The sequence below is a fragment of the Centroberyx gerrardi genome, chromosome 13 (assembly GCF_048128805.1).
Source record: "Centroberyx gerrardi isolate f3 chromosome 13, fCenGer3.hap1.cur.20231027, whole genome shotgun sequence".
Classification (NCBI taxonomy): domain Eukaryota; kingdom Metazoa; phylum Chordata; class Actinopteri; order Beryciformes; family Berycidae; genus Centroberyx; species Centroberyx gerrardi.
Window position 1 is genome coordinate 2,173,548 of NC_136009.1, and position 27,615 is coordinate 2,201,162.

A 27,615-nucleotide genomic window follows, 5' to 3' on the forward strand; every position below is an offset into this window, starting at 1 on the left:
GTTCCCATAGAAAACAATGGATTCAAATGGACCGCTTGGAACTATCGGGAGCTACATGAACCACGTGACCGTCATGTGACCGTGTAGCGTTTTTGACCCTCCGTTGACGCAACTCTTTCTCTCAATGGCTCTGGACGTCCTGAGGACAGCACATGGAGCAGAGCAAAAGAGCGCTTCGTCTTCCGATTTCTGATTGGTACACCACCCCACCCACCCCTCCACGCCCCTCCCCCACAGGGAGGGGGGTGAGGGGGGGCGCTCTCTCACAGCTACAAGTGAGTTTTGCAGCACATTTATTGCAAGAAGTGTTGCAAAAGTCAAGGCGCGCAGATTCGTCACTTTGTGAAGCAAGAGAGCACATTTGTGAAGTTGCAGTGACCGATTCGAGAGGTTATAATCACGGAGTTGTGGTTGTACTGGAAAAGGCCTACATAATATGGTTAGCTTAGTTAACTAATAAATACATTTTCCCACCCATAAACACATTTACAGGCTTTTGTCTCCAATTTAAAACGCATGAAATTACAGAGAATTTAAGAGAACGTAACTTAACCTAAAACCAAATTGATTGCTAACGTTAGCTAGTTTAACGTTGTTTTGCTCTATTAATCTGTTTCCGTACATAAGATAACATAGATTAAATATATAAATTTAGAAAAATGGACTCAAGTAAAACAAATAAATATGAGTAAATGTTGGATTACAAGTTTGCAGCTGTCATTGTATTCATGTAAATATCAATCTACACATTTGTGAATATTTTTTCTGTGACTTCACATTAATTTTTTTTCTTCAAGTTCTCACATTGTATTTTACAAGTTCTCACATCAAGTCTACAAGCTCTCGCATTTTGCAACATATTTACCTTCATACTTGTTCTCGCTCGGAGAAACAATCGAGCCAATTTGCCTTTGTGGGCGGGACTAAAGTTTGAACCGTTCATGCAATGTTTTTTCTTTGGCCTTTCGGCATTATAATATTGTTGAAATCACCCCTTAACTAACATATTGTCTTTGAAAAACGTTATTTTTGTCAAAATCGGCCAACTTTCTTGAGTAAAGTTGGTAAATACGCTGGTGGCCGGATATGTCAGTCACTAGTGATTGGTTCGGGGAAAATCAACCCCCACACAGAAAACGGTTAACTAGGAGGCAGTGTCAGGCTGAATAATGGAGTTGGAACGAAATGGCCATTCAGTTTGAATATCAGGCTAGATTTTTCCATCAGTGTGGATGAAAGCTTCGCTTGTGCTCAGGTATTTGTCAAGGTGACATTTTTTGGAAATAGTATTAGAGGTTCATACTTGATGTATCAACCTCATGCTTTAGGAGAGTTTCCTAGCAACACATTGGTTGCTTGCTTAATTTCTTTTTTGTTTCTTGCCTTTTTCCCTTATTTTTACTTATTTTTCCCTTCATGAAGAGTAAGAATGTGCCAAAAGGAGCAAACCAAAAAAGAGGATCTGTCACATAGTTAATTTCATCTAGCTTTTGTGTTTTAGATTTAATTGCTAATACTTAATTACAGAGACAATTCCTAAAAAAAGATTCAGTACATATCATTACTGAATAAGGTCAACTTTATCTCTTTCAACAGTTACAAGAGAAGAAAAGAAAATGTCATGTTTTTTGTGCAGCGTATGTATCACTATGTATCACTTGGACATGTACAGTATGTTAAGTTGCAGTTTCATATATTGAAAAAGAGAAGTGGTTTGGATGCCAGTTGACTGACAAATGACAAATTTGAATCTTGTCATCTCCCTTGATTTGTCGCTGATTCTTACCAGTTATTACATTATTAGTCAATATTATTACATAATTGTAAAAAAAAAAAGAAAGTTACAATCGAATAATCTGATAACTTCCGGATAATGTAATAAGTTACTACATTATCGGGAAAGAAAAGTTATTACAATATCGGTCAGGAGATTTTATTACATTATCCGGCAATTTATTACATTAAGATTTTTTATTACATTTTAGACTTACTTAGGGGGACATTTTATTGCATTTTGACAAGTTATAACATTATCCGGCAGTTATTACATTATTGGTTGCTGCATGCTTCCAAGGGGAAGCGTGTAAAGGTTGAATAGTACCAGGCCTAAAATTGAACCCTGGGGGACACTGCATGAAATCTGAATTTTGGTTGATGAGAGCTCACCAATAGAAACATAGTATTCTCTGCTAGAAAGATCCCCCAAACCAGTTTAGAACTGAGCTAGAGAGGCCAACCCAGTTGTGCAGCCTAGAATAGTGTGGTCAATTTTGTTAAAAGCTGCACACAAATGCAACAGCACCGGGATGGAAGGGCTGTCTCAGTGCTATGGTGGGCATGAAAGCCAGACTGGAACTTCTCAAATATATGGTTGGCATTAAGTTGAAAAACTAGTTTCTCAAGAACTCTACTTAAGAAATTAGCCTGAAATTGTTCAGTGCCAAGGGATCAAGGTTACTTTTTCTTAATAAGGGGTTTAACCAAAGCAGTTTGCTATGGGAAAAATGCCTGTGAGCAGTGAAGTCAGTTAAACCACTGAGCCACGTTCATCATAAATACCTTAAATACTTCAGTTATTGTTTGATTCCCAACTCTATTTTGGAATTGGAAAAAGATGCGTAGGAACTATCTTGCATTACGCTTAGATCAAATTTTGGATTCAAAACAAGGCTGATTCTACTCTTGGAGTTGACATTTTTGCAGGGACATTTGTAAGATTCGGTGTACTTGCCATTTTGTCTGGCCCAGTTGCTAATTAGCTAGCCAGCCTGTAGAAGCAGCAGTGAAGTGAAGCACACGTGAAGGAAAAAGTGAAAAGCAAACAAGCACTATACCCAAATGTAACTGGGAATACTACACACACATAAACATGATAGAAAAAAATCAACAGAACAAGCCCTCATTTTCCAGCTCTTAAGTTGTAACAAAGATGGGAGACATGAGTTTGAAGAATAACAACGGCTAAAGGTATTTACAACAAAGACAACCACTCACAAAAAGTATAAAGTATATGTAGGGCAAATCAGCATCGGTGTGATCAGTAATGTCGTGGGTGGATGTGTGGGATGCCGTGGGGGTGTTGTGATGCTGTGCCAAAAACACAATGAAGCAAAGCCACAGCACGAGAATGTGTGTGGACAGAGGAGATCTCACTCGTCTGAAATCTGACTCGGCCTTTAAAACATGAGCACACACTGGGCCCAGGTTTGTTTCATGCCACTAATGACCCAGCATGCCTCTGAGAGAAATGGTTGCATTTTACTGCCCAGTTTTCCACTTCTCAAATTTTGCCACTATTACAATGCAAAACATCACAACTTAAATGTGCATTAGGGAGCAATAAAATGGCTTATCAAAAAATTTGGAAAATTTATGAAACTCTATGGGAGTATTTTAAAAACAAGCCATTTTTGCCAGAATGCCTTGTTTCAATAATCTTTGTGTTGTCCAAGAAGGCTTGGATTATACTACACGAGCTGTATGGAGTCATTTTATGGACATTTGTTGCCCGTTTTGAAGCTGAAGAACTGGACTCCATTTATAATAATAATAATACATTTTATTTGTAAGAGCTTTACATAGTACTCAAAGACACTTTACAACAGCTAGGGGAAAATAAAATAAATATAAAAATACATAAAAACATTGATACAAAGTGATAAAGATGATAAAAATGACAAGAGTGTGCATTTCAGTTCTGGAGAGGCAGTGGGAGTCAGATATTGTAGGCCTTTTTGAAAAGGTGGGTTTTTAGTTTATTTTTGAATGAAGGGAGTGGGTCAGAGTTTCTAATGTGTGAAGGGAGGGAGTTCCAGAGGGTCGGGGCAGTGATGGCAAAGGCTCTGAGGTGGCAGGTGGGGGAGTGGCGATGGAGAAGGTTTGTCAGGTATGAGGGGGCAAGATTATTGAGAGCTTTGTATGTGATGAGGAGGATCTTGAAGTGGATTCGGTGCTGTATTGGGAGCCAGTGAAGGTGTTGAAGGATGGGTGTTATGTGTTCTCTGGAGCGGGAATGGGTGAGCAACCGGGCAGCTGAGTTCTGAACGTATTGTAGTTTTTGGAGGACGGTGGAAGGGAGGCCATACAGGATGCTGTTGCAGTAGTCCAGTCTGGAGGTTATGAAAGCGTGGATGAGTGTTTCAGCAGCTGAGAAGGAGAGGGTGGGCTGAAGTCGAGCAATATTGCGGAGATGAAAAAAGGACGTTTTGGTGATGTTGTTGATGTGCGACTTGGAAGGAGAGGGTGGGATCCAGAGTGACACCAAGGTTTCGGACCAGGGGGGAAGCTGTGACTGTGTGACCATCGATGTTGAAGTCCTGGGAGGAGAGGAGTAGGGATTTGGGGCCGATGATGATGATTTCTGATTTATTGCAGTTGAGTTTGAGGAAGTTGCTGTTCATCCAAGTTTTTATTTCAGTGAGGCAGTTCGTGAGGGTGGAGAGAATGGCAGGAGTGATGGTTTTGGTGGAGATGTAGAGCTGGGTGTCGTTGGCGTAGCAATGGAACTGTAGTCCGTGGCGGCGTATGATGTGACCTAGGGGGAGCATGTAGAGGATGAAGAGGAGGGGACCAAGCACCGAGCCTTGAGGGACACCATGGGTGACTGGGGTGGTGTCAGATTTGCAGTTATTGATGGAGATGTAGTGAAATCTATTGGAAAGGTAGGATATGAACCATGCGAGTGCTGAACCAGTTATGCCGATGCAGGATTGCAGGCGACTGAGGAGGATGGAGTGGTTGATGGTGTCAAAGGCTGCACTGAGGTCGAGGAGGAGGAGGATGTTGAGGGAGCCGGAATCAGAGGAGAGTAGGAGGTCGTTGGTGACTTTAAGAAGAGCTGTTTCTGTACTGTGGTGTGTTCGAAAGCCTGACTGGAATGTTTCTTATATCTGGTTGGTGTGGAGGTATTGTTTGAATTTACTGCAATTGTTTGGAAGAAAGCTTCAACGGCAGTGAGCCTGGAGAACTCTGGTAAGTTGTATGAAGAAAAAACACTTACCCGAGCTTGTACTGGCATGAGGATGAATAGATAATGACCAGATTTTAATTTTACTATTCCTTTAAGGTTACGGTTAAAGGACAATTCCAGCGTGAGTTTTTTTGCTATTTTATTTTTTAAGTTTTCCATCCCTTTAAAGGAATAGTTCACCCAAAAATGAAAATTCAGCCATTATCTACTCACCCCCATGCCAGTTGAAACTCTGGTGAAGTTTGTTAGTCCAACAGTCCCGGAACTTCCCAGCACAACTCCTGTAAGGAAGAACCTCAAATTGCACTGGCCAGAGATTTGTATCTAATAGCATCCAGCTCCCCGATCAGAGGGAGTGATAGCCTCACAGGGTTGAACCACTTGGGAAACTTTATTCTTCCACACTTCACATACAGTAGGTGAATGGTGAGACAGGATGTATTTTTAAAATCAGGCACACCATCGCGGGGTTCACCATCCACACACCTACACGCACTGTCGGAGCAAAGGCATTACTATCACACCAAATTTATAGCGAGGTGCGCACCTGATACTGTGTAAATTATCCAATCAGAAAGCTCCCTCTACTGTCTAACCAATAGTCGGGTGCATGGATGCAGCATAAATCCCGTGATATGCCCGCAATTAACATCGGATTGGTCAAATCTTGAGGTACTAACTCTCATGCACGCTCCTAAATCCTGTGAATGAGAAGCCGCAGAACGCTAATATCAGGCTATCTTCTTCTATATCTCAGAGGAGGCACAGAAGAAGAATAGCTTATCAGTCCCTCCAGGAAATTGCGATTTTGCGATCGCAATAATTAACGCAAATTCAAGAAATCTCTGCAATATTTGCGAGAGCTTGCAGTTTTGCAAAATTGCCGCAACATTTCCGCATGAAATGGCCAAATCAACAGACTGCTTATGATTTGGACCAATTTGGACCAAGCACCAGCTTTCCCTTGGCTTTCCGCCACCGGCATTTTTAAAAGGTTGTTGTTTACAGAGCAGTCGTGAAGAACGAAGTCCTTTAGCAAGTTTGCAAGTTGCAAAAATGAAGTGAAAAAGTGAAAAAGTGGTCACGGTAGAGTTGTTCTTCTCTACTTCGAGTTGTGCGAGCAAGTATGGAGCGGCTCTCCCACAACCACCATTCCTTGAGACATTGAAACAGCCAATACAGCCTGGGTGGATCACATCATAAAGATGCCTAGAGATCACATGACAATCACACGTTAGCGTTTTCGAAAAGCCCTGTTTTCCCACATTTCCCACACTACAACACAAAACCGGCGTTTTCAAATTAATCCACTTGGAGAGCGTTTTCAGAAAGCTCAGTTTTCGGTGGTCGTCTTAGTGTGGATGGAAGGCCAAACTGGCAAAATATAGGCAAAATAAAGATACGTTTCAAATTTATCTGGATAAGTGTGGACTAGGCCTAAGACTATCTCTGCTTTTGTCTGAGGGGTTAAGTTAAATTGGTATATTCCTTAATTCATTGTAGTGTTAAAGAACTTGGAAGTCCACTTGGCATTTCCATTTTTGAAGGCTATGTTAATGTATGCTTTATTTTGTATTGTGAATATGTGGGCGTTGTGCACTTAAAATGGAACTTCATACGGTTAATAGGTACCTCTATGCCCCCTCCTTTTTATTTCTTTCTCTCTAGCAAGTTATGGGGATCTTTGTTCAGTATTGGGAGAAGGACCTTCTGTATGTTTATTGTGGACAATAAATGTTTCAATGTGATGCTCTCTGACTCAAGTAGGTGGGGTTCAAAGCTAAAATTAAGTTATTTTTACCAAAGTAATTTATATTGGTATTTTCGGTAGACTATCAGAAAAATGATGTTGCTCATTTGAAAATAGAAGTAAATGAAACTTTGACAACACAGTTCTGTGTAAGAAAACCAAAGTAGATTGCACTTAAACTAGTGATCAACAAAATTAAGTTGGCTTAACTTATGAATGCAGTTGTGAAACTTTGCTACTTTGACCATAGTCATCATTTTGATCACTCAAATTGATGACTATGGAACTGACAAAATTAAGTTGCCAGCACTGATTAACGTATTTTTGAAGTTTAAAAATTGAAGAAGCTCATTCAAACACTAGCCTTGCCTGAACCACATACAAATCTGATGCAAATGGTTGCCTAGACTTTATTAAGTAGACACTTTAATTTTATCAGTGTAGGGTTAACTATAAGCAGCTAAAACTTTGGTTCAGTTTAGGGAAAGGCTTTGATCATAAGAAAACACTTTAGATAAAAATGAAAACTTAACTCTGAAGAATTTTTTTTTGGTATTAAAACCGGGTCCTCGGAGTTGAAGGTAAATCCACCCTCCCAACCTCCACACCCTTACTTCCCACTGCGCTATTTCAATGTCAAACAATTGCCTGTGTCTAATTGTGTCTCCTTTACCTAATCCTTTTGTAGTGGGAAGACATTTCTCACAGTTTTGTGCCGGGAGCATACATTTCCATTTTAAGACACTGTGCTCATTTCACAAAATTTTGGGAGACCAGGCTCTTTGGGTTGTAGCAGGTTGAAATTTGACGTGACAGTTTTCAGCCTCACTGAAAATGTATTTCATGCACCTTGTTCTATTCAATATAATGTATCTTCCTCATGATGCAATGGGCAAATAATACATAATTTCTCGCTACATTTCAGAGCAGCCATACTGTATAGCATGCTGTTTGAATAAGACTTTGCCCCAGTGTCACTAAGACCAATACCTGTTCTTTTATTGTATTTGGTGAGCGAAGTGGTTAACTGTTAAGATGTGCCAAAGTTTACTTGGCATTTACCTTGTGAAAAACTCTGTACTCTCTCTGTCAGCCATGAAAACAGTTTTTTACAAGTGCATATTCACCCCATTGTTTTACTGTGGGACATTACTGCTGCATTAGGAAATAATTGGAGGAGCAGAATGTGTTATTTTCTGGACTGGTGCACAGTAGTTTAATTTCTGACGTGTTTTCCCTCTTGGCGGAGAGTTAAGTTTCAACTGTTGAGTCGCTTTTAAGTGTACACAGTCATTAAGCACAATCAGTACAGTGCAACGTGTTGTGAGAGTAGGAACGAAGCTAAGATGATTGTGATTTTGATGACAGTCATAAACAAATGAGAGAACAGTTTGAAATATCTGACTTTATAGTTGTGGGCCTTAAGACCTCAGAGAGAACAAGACAAAGTCTGCTAGGTTACCAGATGATAATGATAATGATGATGGTTTTGCAGTAATCAAATTAAAAACACTTATTTCACTGTAAAAGTTTATTTTGATAAAATTAAACAACTGTTTATAATACAGTACATCATATACGGACGGTAGACTGCCCACAGCGAGTTTCACACCTCCAAAATTACATTAAAAAACAGTGAAGCTGGACGGTATTGTGATTTTTTTTTCTCCAAGAATATCATCATTGTGTCCTATAAATATTTGGTACAAAAAGAATGAATTACGATATAAACAAATGCAAAGTAAAATACATGGACATTTTTTGTCATAAGCCTTCAGAGCAGACCATTGTCACAAAACACGACTCGAACAAGCTGCTGCTTTTTACCGTAATTACCAAAAAACATCATACAAACTTCTGATATCAAATCAGAATGTCATAACAAAATGTCAGAATCATTAAATGATCCAGACTTCATAGTGGTAAATTGAATTCGGAACCGTTCTAACTTTTTAATCATGTAGCATTGAGGTTGACTGTTGTAATTCCCATCTTTTGCTTTACTAATTGGTGCGACATCAAACTCAAATGAGGAATGTGCTGCCTTCCAGTATCGGTTAATTACAACATTTAAAAAACAACAAAGCTCTTTGTCTCACGTGTAGACACAGAAATGGGCTGAATAAAACCAAGCAAATAAACCAGTAAATAAAGAATGTAGTTTGTCTTGTAAGTACATATTGCCTTGCAACAGCTGTTTCAAGTGTAGAATAAACCAATGTTTGGGGGGAAACCAAGTTTTGTCTCACTGCTTATGTATCAAAAATAAGAATGAGAAACAGCAGTGACTGCAATCTATGCCAGGCAAGCATGAAATAGAATACCTTTGGGTAAAAACATTTGGATCAAATCTTCAACATATGTAAATACATGGGAGAGAACAGATATGAGCAAGTCAGAATTAGAAACTATGCTGAATAAGATCAAGTTGAAAATAAGGTTAAGTTCTTTGTTTGAAAGACATTCAAGACGCAATGCTGGTTGTGAAAGCAGGGCTTTCCCCCGTCCTTCAGGTAAACGATAAAGCAAATTCTGAATGAAGATACTTTGCCTAGCATCACTCAACAGCTGTGTGTATCTTTGAAATTGTAGTTTGCTATAGAAAGAGACTCCAGTAAAATGAAACAATTATTCTAAAACTTCTCCTTCTAGCATAACCAAGTTCAACCAAAGTTCTGACACATATACAGTTATTGAGAAGCTGACAAGGTAGAAATGATGTTGTGAACATATATATTTTTCTTTTCCAGTGCAGCACAGAGATAGACCAAAAACTGAGAACATACGTAAACGAAAGAAACCGATGCATTTTGTCATATGAATTTTCCTCTCCTGCTCAGCGTCCCAGAGAAGGCTATTTTAAAGTGAGGACTCCTTGAGAACGGCTCCTCTGGAATGGTCGTTTCACACAAGAAAGAGCAAAAAGACATAAGCAATCATATAAAAGAGTCATCAGCCCCCTCCAGCCTCAGCTAGTCAACAGACTTCCAGGTCCGCGGTTCGGCTCGGAGGGCGGCAGAAGGGCACTTAGTCAAAAAAAACGACAACAAAAAAAATATCTTCCACACACTCCTTTCATAGAGACGGGAAGTGTTCAATCCTCAAATATGTCTGCAGTGGTTTGTTGACTGAAACTGGTTCAAAAAGCTTCGTTTCATTCAGTCATGTAAAGCAACAGGAAATACTCTGCAAAATGGTATCCAATATTTGGTAACCCAGGAGAGATTAAAGCAAAGCCTGGAAGTAGGAATAGTCCAATTCTGATTAAAAAATACCAACTCAAAATTCCCCTCCAGGTCACTATGATGTTTACAGGGGCGGAACTGAAGATCTTTGGGTTGGTCAATTTGGCTACCTACATCCAAAAGTTCCCATTCCAATAATAGCTAGTGAGGACATTTTTTTTTTGTTTTTGGCCCAGTCTGAAAACAATTCGCGCTAGGCTGGTGGACTGCTAAGCTCTCCATGCTAAGATGTGTGTGTAGTGAAGGCGGTTAAAAACCAGTCAGTAAACTCCAACAGTCACTACAGCATCAAGAGGGTTTCCTTGAATGGCCAGTGTTTGGGTCCTGCATCCTGTTAGAGAGAAATCACCATCTGCCAGGACATTTGGCAGTTCACCATGTGGATGTGTGTGTCTGTGTTTGAACTGAGCGTGTGGATGTGTGTCTGTGTGTTTGGCGCAAGCAAACGTGGCTCTAGGTGACTGTTTTTGAATTTCCTTGCATTTTCTTAACAAAGTTTGTCCATTATGTATTGGTCAGAAAGTTTCCTGAGCCTGCGTTTGATATGGAAATGTGTGTGTGGCTTGGCGTACTTGTTTGTGTGTGTCTTTGTTAGCAGAAATCGCTGTCCTCCGCCCCATACAGGTCAGCTAGTTTCCTGAACCTGGGCCCCCAGTCACTCAGGTAGTGGTAGTCCTGCTCGGCCTCGGACGACGCGGAGCCCAGCGAGCTCAGCGACTCGGCCACCGAACTCGTCCCCTCGTAGGCGTAGGTGGCCAGCGAGTCGTAGGGCGGCGCCGTCGGGTTACAGTCATTTTCCAGCACTCTCTGGTTGATGAACTCGCGTACGTCCGCGTTATCCCGCGACGCCATGCTGACCTGCGGTATGATGAGGCCGGAGGCGGTGGCGGCGGCCCGGCGGAGCGGCGGGTACAGCAGGGTGTCGGTGGGGATGATGTCGCGCCTCTGTTTGGCGGATTCCTCCAAGGCGGCGGCGGCTTCCGGGTGTCGCAGCGCTCCGATGTCGAAGGCCTGGGTGTCCTCCTCACCTCCTCCCTCGTCGTCGTAGCTCACCACATTGTCCCGGACGTCCTCCTTGGAGATGATCAGAGGCTCCTGCTTCCTTTGGCGTTTTAATGCCGTGAACAGAACCACGATCACTGCAGGAGAGAAGAGCGGAAAGAGCTTAGACAATTTTACAGTGCAGCTGTCACTGGAGAAAAGGGCAGAGATGGGAATATACCCTGCCCGTCAAAAGTTTGTGGACACCTGATTGAATGTACTGTGTTTTTCATTATCTTAAAGCCATTTTGATCTAAAGGCTTATGCTTAAATGCTTGAAATTTGTTTCTTAGACAAATATAAACAGTAAAGTTGATGCCTAATGTATGAATTTCTTTCCAAAGCCTTTGCCTTTCCATCAAGGCAAAGGGTGGCTGCTTTAAAGAATCTAAAATATAAGATAGTTTTGATTTGTCACAATCACTTTTTTGGTCACTGCATAATTCTATTTGTGTTATTTCATACTTGTCTTCACTATTATTCTGAAATGTGGAAAATAGTAAAAAAAATAAAGAAAAATGTGGTGTCCCCAAACTTTTGATGGGCAGTGTATATTTGGAGAGAGGTTAGGAAACACTACAGTACCGTGGTAAATGAGAAGAGAGATAATAAAGTTGTAACTAGTATAGAAAGTAAAATAGTAACAGTAAAAAGTAAAAATGTCGCCACAAATGATGCAGGAACATCTTGGGCCAATCAGTAACAAGATGCATCATCCGCCCAAGTTTCATCAAAATGGATCCGGTAATGTAGTAGTTATGGCCTTTCAAAGTTTTAAATTTTGACCTTTAATTACTGTATTGTCCCTCCCTCAGGCTAATCAGTGTCATTCTTTAAACACCAGAACACACTGACAAAATGCATCGTCCCTCCAAGAGTCATCAAAATCGGACCAGTGGTGTCCAAGATATCATGTTTGAGATAATTTTGACCTTTAATTAAAACGCCTCCATCACACCATACAGTGTATTTTTTTTGTTTTTTGTTTGTTTTACCCACTCCAATTTCATCATGGAATAGGAAATACAACAGTGGGTGGACACATGTGAGAGCAGCTGACGAGTTTGTAGTCTGCTTTAATTCTCTGCTGCAAATGTAAACATACGGCAGCATCTTCCTCCAAATGTAATGAATGTAGATTCGGTGTCGACATATTGTAAGTGATGATATGCATCATATCATGGCTTATCTTGACGCAGATTGACACGTGGACGACTTAAAGCTGCAATAAGCGATTTTCCAACCACCAGAGGGTGACAGAAACTGCAACACATTTGTAACTAAAACACAGCAAAGGTACTGGACAACGGAGGCCCCTAAGGACAAACCTAGCGAAGGACCGTGCATAAAGGCTAACAGCTAAGCTAAACGTACCTGTGTCACCGGTTCAGTCTCGCTTTGCCAGATCTGTCTCCCGCTGAAGGTTACATGTCCAACAAGGCTGCTTTTAAACAATGAGGGAGGTGGCAAGCTAGTTTTAAAAAAATGTAAAGCAACTGAATGGGAGGAGCTTCATTCCGGAGCAGAATTTGACAACAAGCTTTAGAAAAGAGGTGAAAACAGCAACACAGCTGGCTGCTGTGTAGATATTGGTTTATATCATTATGTCTCAATGAAATGTCCACATAGCACACATTAGTTTCAGGATTGGTTATAAGGTCTGATATCGCTTATTGCAGGTTTAACAAGGTACAGATACAGTATATCCCAAAATGACTGGAAAACATGTGGGCTGTACACCCCGGTCACAGGAAGACACGAGGGATAGCAGCCTTTGATTTCAGAGAGGGCTCAGCCATAAATAATCATGCAGAACATTTGATTGGTTAAGCCCGTGCAGGCCAGTTTGAATTTAAATCAAATAACAGCACAGCGGCAACAAGAAAGAGCAGAGGCGGAGTTAAGGTCAGGGAACTGAAATAACCGATAATGCATAGCGCCACAAATTACAGCATGAAATGACTGGAAAAGAGCAGAAGAGCATGAACTTTGATGTGAGCGAGAGAATTACAAAATCCTGAAAAGGAATTAGAAAAACTAAGGCAGAGAAAGAAAGAGAGACAGAGAGAGATACAGATGGACAGATAAAGATGGAAAGGGACAGAAAAAGACAGTTATGGATAGGGACAGGCATAAAAGACAAAGACATAACGGGTAAGACAGACAGAGGCAGAGACCAAATGGGGAAAAAAGTGGGAGAAATGAAGGTAAAACAAAGCGATGGTATGTTTACATGCAGACCAATACTCTTAGCATACTTAAGCCAGTATTTTGATGAAAACATTAACATGGTTCGACACAATATTAACCTCATAACCGCCATTTACATGGATTCATTTAATAATCGGCCTAAAGGAATCAGCATGACAACTGGTTTCCCCAGCATTTCTTTGTAACTTTAGCTAGGCGTGATGGACTTGTTTTATTTGCAACTTGCTTGTGCGTTTGCTGCAATTGACCTTCTCTGGTGTTCATACCAGTTAAGAACACATGAAGAAATAGCTGAATATGAGCATCAGTCCAGGCTGCAGTTTGCCCTCGCTTCATTTTGCTCTGCTAGGCTTTCCAAGCATGAGGAACTGCTGGCAATCACATATAAACATCCGTCTACTTATACCCATAAACTAAATAAAATTCCTGTAGTCGGTTGGATTATGTTCTCACTCCTAACGAGCCACACCTCAGTTCTCTTGGAAGGGGACTGAGACCCGCAGGTCTCAGGTGTCTCAGTGTGGTTATTTGGTGCCAGCAGAGTTCGAATGGCATTGTTCCCACCTGGCCAACCGAACCTCACTAAAGGAGGAAACGCTCCAGAGTTCAAGTAAACCGCTCCAAATATGCTTGCTGTGAACGCACTCTTATTTGCAATCCTTTCCAAAAGCAGAAGATGCTATCATGCAACATGGAAATACAACATCTGGATCAGTACGTCTCGTGATCTCAGTCTCTGACTGAGATGTTTACAAGATGCCCCAAATGAAAATATTGAGCAGAAATTTAGGTGTGTTAACCACTTACTCTGATTATGACTGTACTCCGATTAAGATTAAGCAGATAAAGGCGTTAATATGACAATTTCAATAGTCAGTATTGCCTTAATCGGGTTAAGATCTAATTATTACTGTGCTTGTGAGCATACTCAGTGCATGTGTGTGTGTGTGTGTGTGTGTGTGTGTGTGTGAGAGAGAGAGAGAGAGAGAGAGTGTCAAGGCTGTTCAGGGCTGGTTGCTCTCATCTCCTCTCTGCACTCATGCAACAGTGGACACTGTATTACAGCACTGCCTTCCTCCTGTGTGTGTATTTCCATATATTTCTGTGTGCGTGTGAGTGTGTGTGTGTGTGTCCCCACTAACTAAGTCTGCAATGACTGCACTTTCAGAGACATAAATATGTATTCATTTTCCCAGCAGCCCATCGGACTGTGACCGCTGCATGAATAAGAGGATAAGTGGGGATGTGGTGGCAGATGAGATGCATTCATTTCCATATGGGGCTTGATTCCTGCGAGCAGCAGCATATTGGAGCACTGATCCAACATTGTTTTCCATTACAGCAGATGATATAGGAGAGGGGCTGGTTGTGTTTAAGATGCTGTATAGAGCGACTGGTTACTGATGATGAATTCTGGGAATCACTGCAGTGGGCAGAGAGTGATCATACGTACATGTTGCATACCGCGCGCACACGCACACACACACACACAATGCCGTCAATATATACACCACGAACACCACGGTTTGATATGGGTCTTTAAAAGCCAACATTGATATTTCTCAGATTGAAGCTGCTGATCGCCAATATGTAGTGCCAATATTCAGTATCTGTAAATTTGACCATTTTCATGCCAAAAAATTGAAATTAAGTGCTTTTCAAGCACACAAACACACACACACACACACATGCAGATATAGCATATTTCCCCCACTTACTCAGCAGTATGATGGCACAGAGGAGGATGGCAATTAGAGCTCCGGTGCTGAGGCCGGCGGAGCTGGTCAGGGCCTCGGTGTTGCACAGTTCCATATTGCCATCGCGGTCGCAGGTACAAACCCGTACGGTGAGCGTCCCGGTGCTGCTCTGCATGGGGTAGTCACCGTCAGTGATCACCACGGGAACCAGGTAGACGCTCTGGTGAAGGCGGCTGTAGCTGGCTCGACGCGTCAGGATGCCAGCGGTGTTATCTGGATTGGGGAACGCAGTAAAGTAGAAAGTTCAGTTAAGAATCTGCGTGCTACCTGCTTCTACCTCCTACTTATTTTAATGCTTGCCAGAAGGTTCACCATCTGCATGTGCTGATGTGTGTAAGAGCCTGTAGGATTTTCATTAGGTCCTTGTTGAACTGCGGTTTGGAAGATTCCATTTCACATTTCTCTACAATTGTTTGGCTAGCTAGTAGAAGATTCACTTCAAGTTCCCTAGTTTCCTGATAAGGTAATTTTACATTAGATTGTTTGATTCAGGTTTTGCTTATTGTTTGTTGGACTTCATTGTAAGTGGGATTAATCCTTTGTTGAGGATGTTACGTTAGTGTAGTAGGCCTTGCTAAGTGTATGCTAGCAATAACGTTAGTATGTATGTAACTAATGCTAAGCTAGTTTTCACTTGTTCATTTGGGTTCCATTGAACAAGTTTAAGACCCTCTGTTGTGCGTGCCTCCAACACACTACTTATTACATCTATCAATCCACTCTGCAGTGTAAACTTTGTGGCATTGAGTGATATGTAGTGCAATATGGCCTCTTATTATTACTGATTTGATTTGATTTTTCATTGTTATATTGTAACCCTAACCCTTGTTAACTGGGGTCATTAATTTTGGGGCCATGGTGCAGATAGAAAAGTGTTAAAGTCTTCACAAATCAGTTTACAAATGGATATGTTGTTAGGGTTTGTCCTGCTGCAGATTTGTTTTTTCATCACAAATTTTTCTTGTGTGCTGTATCTCTCTTTTCTTAATCTGTCACGTGTAGAACATGTTACACCTATGGCCTAGACTAGTTTAATTGATGCTAGTATGTAAACATGAACAACTCTCTCCCAAAGGGGAAGTGAAGACATGCTAGTCAACCAGAAACTAGTCGGGGGGTAGTGGCTGGCCATCCTACCCAAATCAGCTGGCTCTACCAGTATTGACCAAATGCAGACAGCCTTCAACTAGATAGCCACTCAGAGGTGTGACTAAGTCAATTTTGCTCGAGTCCCAAGTCAGTCTCACAAGTATCAAGTCAAATCTCAAGTCTAAATGTAGAACAGCAAGTCAAGTCAGAACAAATCAAGAGTCCAGTATCAATTTAATATCTTAAAGAAAACTAAATATCTAAGACTTTTCAATGCAACTTGATAAGTGCATCATGAGTTGTATTTCTATAATCAACTTAAAATCAGTCATTCCATACAAATTCAGAAAACAGAATTTAAATTCAGTCATCTGCTGGAACAAATCTCATCCCTTTCAATCAAAGTAATTTACACAAACACAAGATCTTTTGTCAAGACTTTAGAAACCTTTTCAAGTCATCAAAGTACAAGTCAAAGTCAAGTCCCAAGTCACCAGAACCCAAGTCAAGTTAACGCTCAAGTCTTTTCTTCATGCATCAAATCAAGTCTCAAGCAATGAAAATTGTGACTTGAGTCTGACTCGAGTCCCCATCTCTGTATCCACTAGATCACTCTCCATCGAAACCAATCCAGATGATATTATTTCTGGTGAGGTGAAGTTGTTCCTACCTCCATTGTCGCGGACAGTGAAGTTGCTGCGGTAGGTCCCCTCAGGAGCCAGGCTGAAGAAAAACTTGTGGCCCGCCGACGGCTCGTCCACGTCGACAGCACTCACTGTCTGGATACGCTGCGAGAAACACCAACATCTGTTAGCTTGTACAGCCCATTGGCATGAACTAAATGAAGAGCAATCAATGAGCTGAAAAAGACACTGCCAGGGTCGGGGGTTTCATTCATTTTATTACTGCACATTTCTGCACTGTCTATACTGTAAGAAGCTTTGGACAAAGATGTCAACAGAATGGTATAGATTACATCAGGTTCACTGGCATCTGCTCTAAATACGCCATCAATATCTCTGTCAACAAAATTGATAAAATAATAAATTCCATATGAATAAGGACAGTGCTAACGGCAATACATTGATAAAGTTACATCCCAATTGTATAAGTAGAAAAACTAATACATAATATTTTTATAATTTCCGTATTACATACATCATATATTTCCGATTTGTGGTAGATTTTGACATCATATACATCCTGCATTCATTTTGGGGATATTTTAAATAAACATGATATGATCAAAAAGTCAACTTGCTGTTCCTGGTTTCAAAATCGGCTTAGAATTGGGTTGACCAAACAGATTGCTTGGGTAAAACTAGTGCGAAAGTTAATCTGAGTCATGAGTTAGTGACAACAGATGGAGCCTTGGAACAGAAATTACCTTTCAAACAGATTGTTGGTGTCCTAAAGAAAGTTTGTGTCTCCATTTTCCCCCATTTTAAACAACTAAACTAACAGCTGGCATTGTCTTCCACGGTTAGAAAACGTTTCATGACTTGCAGACCACGCCCAAACAATTGAAAATGCATTTCTAAAATGCATGGACATCTATGGGAAAACACAACGTATTTATTGAAAATTGTTTCAGTGAGCTGCTGAATTTCACTATCGACATACACTGCCTGTCAAAAGCTTGGGGACACCACATTTTTTTTAAAATTTTCACTACTTTCCACATTTTAGAATAATAGTAAAGACATCAAAAGTATGAAATAACACAAATGGAATTATGCAGTGACCAAAAAAGTGTTAAACAAATCAAAACTATCTTATATTTTAGATTCTTTAAAGTAGCCGCCCTTTGCCTTGATGGAAAGGCAAAGGCTTTGGAAAGAAATTCATACATAGGCATCAACTTCTCTATTTATATTTGTCTAAGAAACAAATTTCAAGCATTTAAGCATAAGCCTTTAGATCAAAATGGCTTTAGGATAATGAAAAACATATTACATTCAATGAGGTATTGACTTTTGACGGGCAGTGTGGCTGATTATAGTAATAAATACAATGCACACACATTGAGTGGCACCATTGGAACGAGGGTGAACTGCATATTTCTCAGCCCTCGTCTCTTTGAATGAGAAGCATCAAACAGTGTCGTGGAATGGCAACCAGACTTATTTTCCTCTTTCCTTTGCACTATAGTCTGTTGATATTTCTTCACCTGACACTGTAACAAAGTGGGGGAACAGATTTTGTCTTGGCACTTCACCTAACCGGCTTAAAGCGGCTTGCTAGCATTGTTAAGAGTTCCTCATTAAAACCAATGGGAGCCACTAGCGGAGAGATTGAAGGCTTTAACAAGGATCCGCGCCAATAATTATCTTGTTGACTTCGTGGATTTGAGGATTTTCTATGGGCTTGCGAATGCAAAACACAAAGGTGACACACATGCGCACACACACACACACACACACACACACATGCATAGACATACATAGAGAGATGCAAATACACACACAGCAAACAAACAAATCCAGAGCCTGAGGGACGGAGCAAAGGATATCTAGTGAACAAATAATGATGACTAACATTGATGGACAGATGAAAGGGCAGAAGAATGAAAGGATGAAAGGATGGCAAGATGGCAGAATGACAGGGATGTGAGGCGACCAATGGCAGCAAGCCACCTTACTGAAGAATGACATGAGTTGACGCTCTGTGTGTGTATAAGCAGTGTGCGTATTTGTGTTTGTACATGCATGGTTTGTGTATATTTAACCTATGTGTGTGTGCACATGCATTTTTGTGTTTTTATTGTATTAATGCATGCATTATATATTTGATTTGTGTGTGTGTGTGTGTGTGTGTGTGTCACCCTATTTGTGCACAATGCTTGATGTGTGAAAGCTTGTGACAGCTTCCATGACGGATTAGCTCATCAGCCACCAGAGAAGAAGATACTGTATGGCCTGCAGGAGCAATCAGCCAATCAGCTTCACAGTTTGGCGCTCTGTGTGTATATGTGCACGCGGATGTGTAAGCTCATGTGTGCTTTCATTACATTGGTTCAGTCCCATACATGTGAATGGTGGATCATATCAAACATGTATTAAACAATTATATTGAGTGTTGTTTATTGAATATACAACGTTGGCTGTTAAGCATTCAGTGTTATTAGATGTTGCATTCAAATTTAGATTTTAGTATGATAAAATATTCAATCTTACGAAGTACATATCTAACAAAAGTAACTTCCCCATGGGACAGTAATGTCAGCAAATAAGGCAGCTTGAGGCGGAAGCTAATTAAAAATGATGAATGTCCCGACTGATAGTTAAATGAGGAAATCATTTGTGTAACACAAATAACCAGGAAATGGGATGGGGGCAGTTTTCAAAGCAAGTGAGAGTTGTTTTGTAGTAAAACCCTCAAAATCAGGAAAAAGGATGAGCAGTGTAAGTTAAAGGAAAAATCCACCCGAAAGCTATTGGTGATGTATTGTACTTTGCATTTCTGGATCAATTTTGTTGTTTGGTGGTGTATTTTTCTTATTCCCTTGAATAACAAGCCAAACGTAGACGACATGACATTTATGATATTTCCAGCGCAGCTACAATGGAGTTTGATAGCAGAAAATGTTTCAGCAATCAGTCCCTCAGAATCAAAGAGTAAGGGCTTCTTTCTAGGGCCGCCTTTTGCACCGACGTTCAACAATCATAGAAATCCATCATAGAAGAGGCAGAGAGACCACCGACAGTAGCCTCAATAGACCAGAATGCAATGCAGCCACAAGACCTGCTGCATTTTGAGTAAGGGGCGTGGCTGTTATAGACACACCCCACTGTTCATAAACTAGCTGGCTAGTTGGCTAGATTTATAGGCCCATACACCCACCTTAGATTGAAAGCAAGAGTTAGGGTTAGGATAAGGAGGCACTCTGGGAAATGTAGGAAATCATTAACTGAAGTAGAAGTAGATGAGGTAAGTTGAGGCAAAGTAAATTACAACCCTTCATCACAAAACAACTCCTGAAATGCATTGAACATCATAGACTGATGGTACATAAAAGTGTAAGGTTATCTGAGGGTGGAGTTTTTGTTTATTGGAAACAAAAACAAAATCTAACATTGTGATTAGAAAGTGGATCTTGGAATTTCTTTACCAAATCCAGGGATTCGAAAAGAAATAAAACAAACTTTTAATCAGTTCTGATGTGATTAAGACATTGTACCTGTCCGGCCTTTGTCCTCTCACAGACGAAGGTTTCATAGACGGTGGCAAAAGTAGGAGCATTGTCGTTGATGTCCAGCAGGCGGACGTAGACTGGAACATGGCTGGTCTGACGGGGGTTGTCTGCAAGAAGAACACAGGTAACGCTTGATACATGGGAAAACATTAAATACACGTTCTATTTTTATTTCAACCTGTATTTATCCGGGGCGAGTCGACTGAGCGCGCTTTCTCTTTTCCAGCAACATGCTGTTTCACATTCACACAGTTCCGCTCCCTCCATTTTCTCCTTCTTCTCCTTCTGGTCACAAGCTGCTTCTCCAAAACTCTCGGCTACCACCCTAAACATAAACTTCACAGCACCAAAAGGCTAAGTTTTCAGAAAGAAAGAAAGAACATTTTCAGATGGATGCCCAAGCAGCGGGTTTTGAAAGAGTCCTGTAATTTTCACAGCATGTCTCAAGTCAAGCAAAACCATGAAAGCAAAATGCAATTATGAATTTCTCATATGACAGAATAGATTTTTTTTTAAAAGAATATTATGGTGGTATTTCTGTCTCATTAAATAGTAGTAAAAAGAAATCAGGTGAGAGAGCGGTGCTGCCATATGACGAACCTATAATGTCACAGTACATGCGTTTAAAGTACTTGTCTCTATGACAATGAGTTTGGACGCACATGACAACAGTATCACAATATGTTTGCATAAATCTGGGTCTCAAGACAATGCATCTCTCTCTCTTCTTTCTTTCTTTATTTCTTTCTTATCTCCCTCTCCCCTGCTTCTCTGTCTGTCTTTCTTACTGAGGTTACATTTTTTCTGCTCACCAGCATCTCCATGTTCTGATGTGTCTAAGAGCTTGTAGGATTTTCATTAGGTCCTTGTTGAACTGCCATGTCTGAAATGCCTCTGGTAGTAATATTTATAGACCAGCTGATGGACCGTAAGTTACTGCACCTGCTGATGCTAGTTTTTACTGCAGCTGCATTGGATGATTGATTTTTCCATGTCACATTTTTCTACAATTCATATTGCTTGTGGAAGTGTTTGGCTTCCACTTTGCATTGTAAAGTCTGTGGCAATGAGTGGTATGTAGTGCAATATGGCCTCCTGTAGATGGAAAAATCCTTCTCTACATCATGGATGTTGGAAGTTATTTCAGGATTTCAGTTACTTTGGTTCACGACTGTCACATTCATTTCTATAGGAGATTTCTGCGTTTCTCCAAATGTTTCCTGTTTATTTGTTATTACGCTGATCAAATCTCTAATGCATGCATGCTATGGATAGGAATCAGTACATTATCAAGCCAAAATATTGTATAGATAGGGAATTCATAGTTTCACCCTAGCATCATGCATTACATACCTATGGAGTATTCACTCAGCTGGTCCTGCATACTATATTTAGTGGCATCACACTTCTCATTGAATTCACTTCTACCTGCTGAATTCTGAGTGACTGTGACTGATATGTTGTGGTACCAGGCAGTCTGCACTCTATCCAGTTCCATACATTAATACTCTATATCCATGTTATAGCCAATGTATCACTTCATCACAGTAACTAATCCCAGTCCCAGTTGGACTTACTGAACTCTGTGGCAATGACTGATATATTATGCCAGGCAGTCTCCTCTCTGTCCAGACTTCTGAGCAGGAAGACAGATCCATTCCCTGGATGGATGTTGAACAGGCGGTCCATGTCAGTGCGACGGTCGATGGAGTACCTATAAAAAGCAATATGGGGGAGAAAGGGGTAAGTTGAGCCTGTGGATGGGATGAACTACCCCTTGTATCTAGGCAACCATTCACAAAATGAATCATGCGATCATAGATTTAGGAAGAATATTTAATTTCCCTGAATCTGTGATGGAGGAGAGCATGCAGAAAGCAGGAAGTGAACCAGATCAAAAATTGTTATTTTTGCTGTCAAGTGATTTCATCATGGTAAAGATAATCATGATTCTTGCATCTAAACAGAAGTAGATGATTTTCACTCGTCATTATATATACATTTTAGGTTGTGTAAGGGACAATATGAGGTCATACACTTTGCATAACTGTGGGCCTGAGTTGCAGTGTGAAGCAGTTTTGTGTAAAGATTTTTTAATGGGTCATGATAAACTATATTAGCTACAAAGAAAAAAAAAAAAATTTCCAAGGATGCCCAACACCTCAAGGTATACATGACAATTATTGTTTGAAATAAGTGTACATTTATTTTGCCATAGTAGCACAAATATATATATTTTTAAAAAAGTCTCATTTTACCCCATTCTCCCCTACAATCTGAATCTAAGATAGTCATAGAGTCTGTCAAAATAGATACCAAAATCAGAAATCAGAATTAGATTCTGAGTCATTTTCAAACTCTGAACCACAACTGGACAAACCTAAACCACCAATGAGGTACAAACTATGATCCGTCATGTTCAAACTGGGACAAAAAGAACAGACTGTGTACAAAAGTCAACCTTGATATTCTAACAGCTTGAATCACATAATTGTACAGCACTGGAAGCTGCTGCATTCTGTTCTATACTCCTATTCTAGCCTATTGTAGTCTATTCAAAACACTACAGCTACTGGACAATCATTTTTCGCTGTCTGTGGACGACTACTTTTTTCAGCTGACTGCTCAGTGAGCTTTCCCTCTTTTTGAACTAGTTGCTGAATGCAGCTATTCACAGCCTCCCAACATTCCGCAGATAATAAGCCTGAGCTGCCTTTGCCTCCGTCTTTTTACCTCGCCAGTCAAAGTGGAGGCAAACTGCTCTGTGCACAGAAAAAGACATACATGAACATCCTCAACGCCTGGAACAGGGTTGGCTGCAACTCACTATCCACTCAGTTCAAAATGTTAAGTCAAACTGCTATAAATTGTTAGTGACACAGCATTAATTCTCAATCATTTCATTCATAAATGGCTAATGAATCTCTATATATGAATCTATATGAAAATCCAATGCCTGAATTGGTTAAATTGAAATCAAGTCCAATCAAAATACACACACACACACACACACACACACACTGTATCATTTCCTCCATGTTGCTGTCTTAATAACATTTCAGTGGGCTGGACATTGAATGCACCTACATGGAGGCTTGATCATAATTAGAAAGCACTGAACGGTAAAATAATAATTCACCGAGACAATGTGGATAGATGGTACGGTCAACATGGACAATGCACAAACACGGGAGTAATTGGAATTGTGTGTGTATGTGTATGTGTATGTGTATGTGTGTGTGTGTGTGCGTGTGTGTGCCCCCTCATGATACATCCTTTTTAAGAGCACTCCATGGTTCCATGCTTGTTTTAATTGGAATGTGTTCCTCATCAATTTGCCTGGTTTGAATTCCTTTCTCCAATGTTGTGTTGTCCTGCCTACCAGAGTTAAATTAATGTCAGTTTCACACACTCATAACGGTGTAATCCATATTTTTTCACACTATCATCCATATATTTCAACTTAACTTTTGTATATTTATATACACAAATATTTAGTAGGACCTTACTTTTTGGTAAGTCCTACTTGGTAGGACTATGTATGTACTGAACATAACCCCTGTATCTAAATATTGTTTGGTATACAATCCTAGCAATTACTCTCCCACCTATTTAGTTCATATTTTTCTACTGCTTTCTTACATTTCAGACTGTTTCCCCTGGCGATGTGTCCTCGTTTTGTCCTTGGTGTGCGTTGCCAGGGGAAACAATTTTTAGGGGAAACAAATTTTGGAGACAAAATAAATAAAATAAAAAAAAATCCACAGCAATGAGCGCTTAGCACCAAAGATGGATCAGAGTTATCAGGGTTCTTCACAAGACTTTGGAGCATTGAGGATTGAGCATTTGAAGTCGAACTTGGTCAAACTTCGATGTGCTATGCTTTTGCTGGGATTTCTAAAGTTGCACAAGTCTGCTAACTGGCCTGCAGTTGTGCAGGCATCCTGTTTTTCAGTGTGATAGCGGCCTTAAAGCCGCACTATACAAGATTTTATGTATCAGCCTTATCAGCCTATACCAGGAAGTGGGGCTAAAACAGAGAAGAGCATCTCATCCCCACTAATTGAGACACTGTAGATTCACTCTATTTGCCCAAATTAAATTCTGGCTTCTGTATGGTCACTGGTGGGAAATCTTCTCCATACAGGAAGTGATGAATCAAAACGACACATATCTGTTATTTTGCTATTTTCTGTGATCAGTAAATTTTCATTTTTGTTTTTAGCATTAAGGGTGGGTTTGTACCCTACTATTTTCAGAGTGTTTTTTCAGTATACAATTAAATGAAATTAGATGTTTTGCTTTACTTGACCGGGCTGCGAGCTCCGTCGGGGTCTGAGGCGCTGACCGAGCCCACGGCCACGCCCACCGCCGCGTCTTCCTTCACGTCCATCACGTAGCTAGCTTTGTCGAAGAGCGGCGGCTCGTCCACGTCCTCCACGCCGATCCGAACCGTGGCCATGTCCTTGGATCCGGCCGACAGGAAGCGAGCGTCCACCTGGGTGTTCTGGACCTGGATCTCTACAGTGTAGGAACGCTTCCTTTCATAATCCAGCGGCTGCAGGGGCAATGGATAGAAATATGGGAGAGATTTTATTGGTCTAATTTAGTTGAGCTCAAATTAGAGGATTGGTAAGGTATCTATTAGGAATGGGGTGATATGCTCATTTTTTCACAATACGATGCAATGTATAATATTATGGCAAAACATGTTTTTAGGGCCTGGGCAGACAAGGAACAGAATTTGATATAGAGTCGTGCTTACAGTAGGGTTGATGGCACGAGAAAACTACTTTTACTTGTAATCCAGCAAGGAAATTATTTTATTTTCTATCTTATTTCAATTGATAGTTGAGCAGTTGAGCTTCAACAACAGGATTTACAGTGTAAGAACACGTCTACTCCCTCCTCTTCGAGAAGTACTTCATGTCACCCTCTCCAGACTGAATCACATCACTTCTCACTTTAATCTGTTCTCATAAAAAAATCCCTTCTATTCCTTAACTCTAATTTTTTGTTCTTTTCCTTGCCCTTCACTCGGCTTATTGATTCTACTGTTGAAGTCGTCATTGCATTGTATGTTGTTGTCCTTGGATAAGAGGCGATGTGGGGACTGGGCTAAAGAAATGCATTTTGTTGAGCTAATTTCATAGTTGTTCCGTACTCCATATGTCATATTGGACAATATGTCAATTGTCCAATTGTCATATTGAAGAAAAAACATCAGGGTGTGTGGACTACATGCTTCTCCTTAACTGAATAGTTGAGCTAAGACAGTTCATCTAAAGTTGAGCTGGAGGACAGAGATACAGAGACAAAAATTATGAGAAACTTTGAGATGAGAGGCTATTTTCTAATTGCAGACCACCCCTGTTTGTAGTCTGAGGGTAAGGGATATAGAAAGGAAATAAGTAAAAAAAAAAAGAGAAATGGAAGAAAGACAGCCTTGACTCTCTACAAATAAGCTCCAGATAGGATGGCTGCATTTAAACCGCAGGCAAAATTGGCAAAATCCCATCCTGTGATCATATCTGGTTTGATGAAGCTGTTAACACACCATTCTATTTCTGACATGGTTCAAATCTGTTAGAATATGTTTTATTGCCTGTGGAGACAGCTTAATTCATAACAATATAACCTTAGATTGCAGCTGTAACTTGAAAGTAAAATCATTTTCAGTTGGTGACCAAGGTCAGCTGAATTTAAAAAACTACAAGTGAACATTCATCAATTACAAGTTGCACATTACCAAGTTTCACTTCTATGCTTTAAAATAGTTGAAATAGATCAATGGCCTTATTAACCGGAACCAGTTTTATTCTTAGAATTGTGCTTGAGAAAAAAATCCACATCCAGGGTTTTTTATAAACTTTAAACTTGAAAAAGTTCCTAGCTTTTTGCCGACTCAGGTACTTGAACAGCCTGTATCTTAAGAAAACAGGCCTATACTTCTTGTGTATGGCATGCTATATAGGGAATATAATGACAATTAGTCCTAATGGGTGACAAGTAGCCCTACTTTAATTAATCAATCAATCACACATGATTATGTACTGTATGCACTGAACAGATTTTAAGAAAGGTTTTATGGGTATGGACCTTTGTTTGAACTGTACCTTTCCGACAAAGCCACGTTGAACCTTTGTTTGGACCGGACCTTTCCGACAAAGCCAGGTTGGACCATTGTTTGAACTGTACTTTTCCGACAAAGCCAGGTTGGACCATTGTTTGAACTGTACTTTTCCGACAAAGCCAGGTTGGACCTTTGTTTGGACCGGACCTTTCCGACAAAGTCACATTGGACCTTCATTTGGACCGGACTTTTCCGACAAAGCCACGTTGGACCTTCGTTTGAACTGTACTTTTCCGACAAAGCCAGGTTGGACCTTTGTTTGGACCGGACCTTTCCGACAAAGCCACGTTGGACCATTGTTTGAACTGTACTTTTCCGACAAAGCCAGGTTGGACCTTTGTTTGGACCGGACCTTTCCGACAAAGCCAGGTTGGACCTTTGTTTGGACCAGACCTTTCCGACAAAGCCACGTTGGACCTTCGTTTGAACTGTACTTTTCCGACAAAGCCAGGTTGGACCTTTGTTTGGACCGGACCTTTCCGACAAAGCCACGTTGGACCATTGTTTGGACCGGACCTTTCCGACAAAGCCACGTTGGACCTTTGTTTGGACCGGACCTTTCCGACAAAGCCACATTGGACCATTGTTTGGACCGGACCTTTCCAACAAAGCCACATTGGACCATTGTTTGGACAGTACCTTTTCAACAAAGCCATGTTAGACAGCAGTTTGACAATTAGATAAAATTGTAGCAACTTATCGCACTGTGTCAGAATGAGAGTGCAATTGGCTGCCTGAACGTTGTTGATAGGATGAAAAGAACAGCACCTGCTGTTATTGAGGGAGGTCTTACATCAACCTAATGCAGCTGAGATTAAAAACTTGTTTGGCAAATGCCTGGAAGCAATGTTGATGAAATCTGCTACTTGATTGCAGGGACATCAGCTGCTTTGACAACGTTGCCTGAATGTTAAGTGTTTCATTCGGAAATGTGCTCTCGTTCAAACAGATTCACTACAACAGCTCAACATGCGCTGCTGAAAAATTAAAGTGATGCCTCGGCTTTCTTGAGGAAATCCTGGGATATTGTCCTCATCTCGCATCATGCGGACAGAATATCATTAGTTCTTTGTTGAGGCTTGCAAAAGTTTCTGAGGCAGCGTCAGCAACAGGAACAGAAGAATTTCTAAATCTCATTTCTGATTTTACATCAGCAAACCTATGTTCTGTAAGGACATTCTGAATAATTTCAAAAATCCAGTAGTATAAAAGTCCCAGTCCTATG

At 40.5% G+C, this 27,615-nt stretch overlaps 1 protein-coding gene across 1 annotated transcript in view; it reads right to left on the bottom strand.

Moving 5' to 3' along the window:
* Positions 1–10,461: 10,461 nt before the first annotated feature.
* LOC139920147 (cadherin-6-like) overlaps positions 10,462–27,615 on the bottom strand; it is a 40,603-nt gene continuing 23,449 nt past the window's right edge. Inside the window, exons 6-11 of the mRNA XM_071910080.2 lie at positions 24,565–24,815; positions 21,835–21,971; positions 20,243–20,364; positions 16,733–16,850; positions 14,935–15,186; positions 10,462–11,103 (exon numbers count right to left, since the gene is read on the bottom strand). Coding sequence (XP_071766181.1) covers positions 10,556–11,103; positions 14,935–15,186; positions 16,733–16,850; positions 20,243–20,364; positions 21,835–21,971; positions 24,565–24,815 — 1,428 coding nt within the window. The 3' untranslated portion in view covers positions 10,462–10,555. The remainder of the gene's footprint in view (positions 11,104–14,934; positions 15,187–16,732; positions 16,851–20,242; positions 20,365–21,834; positions 21,972–24,564; positions 24,816–27,615) is intronic.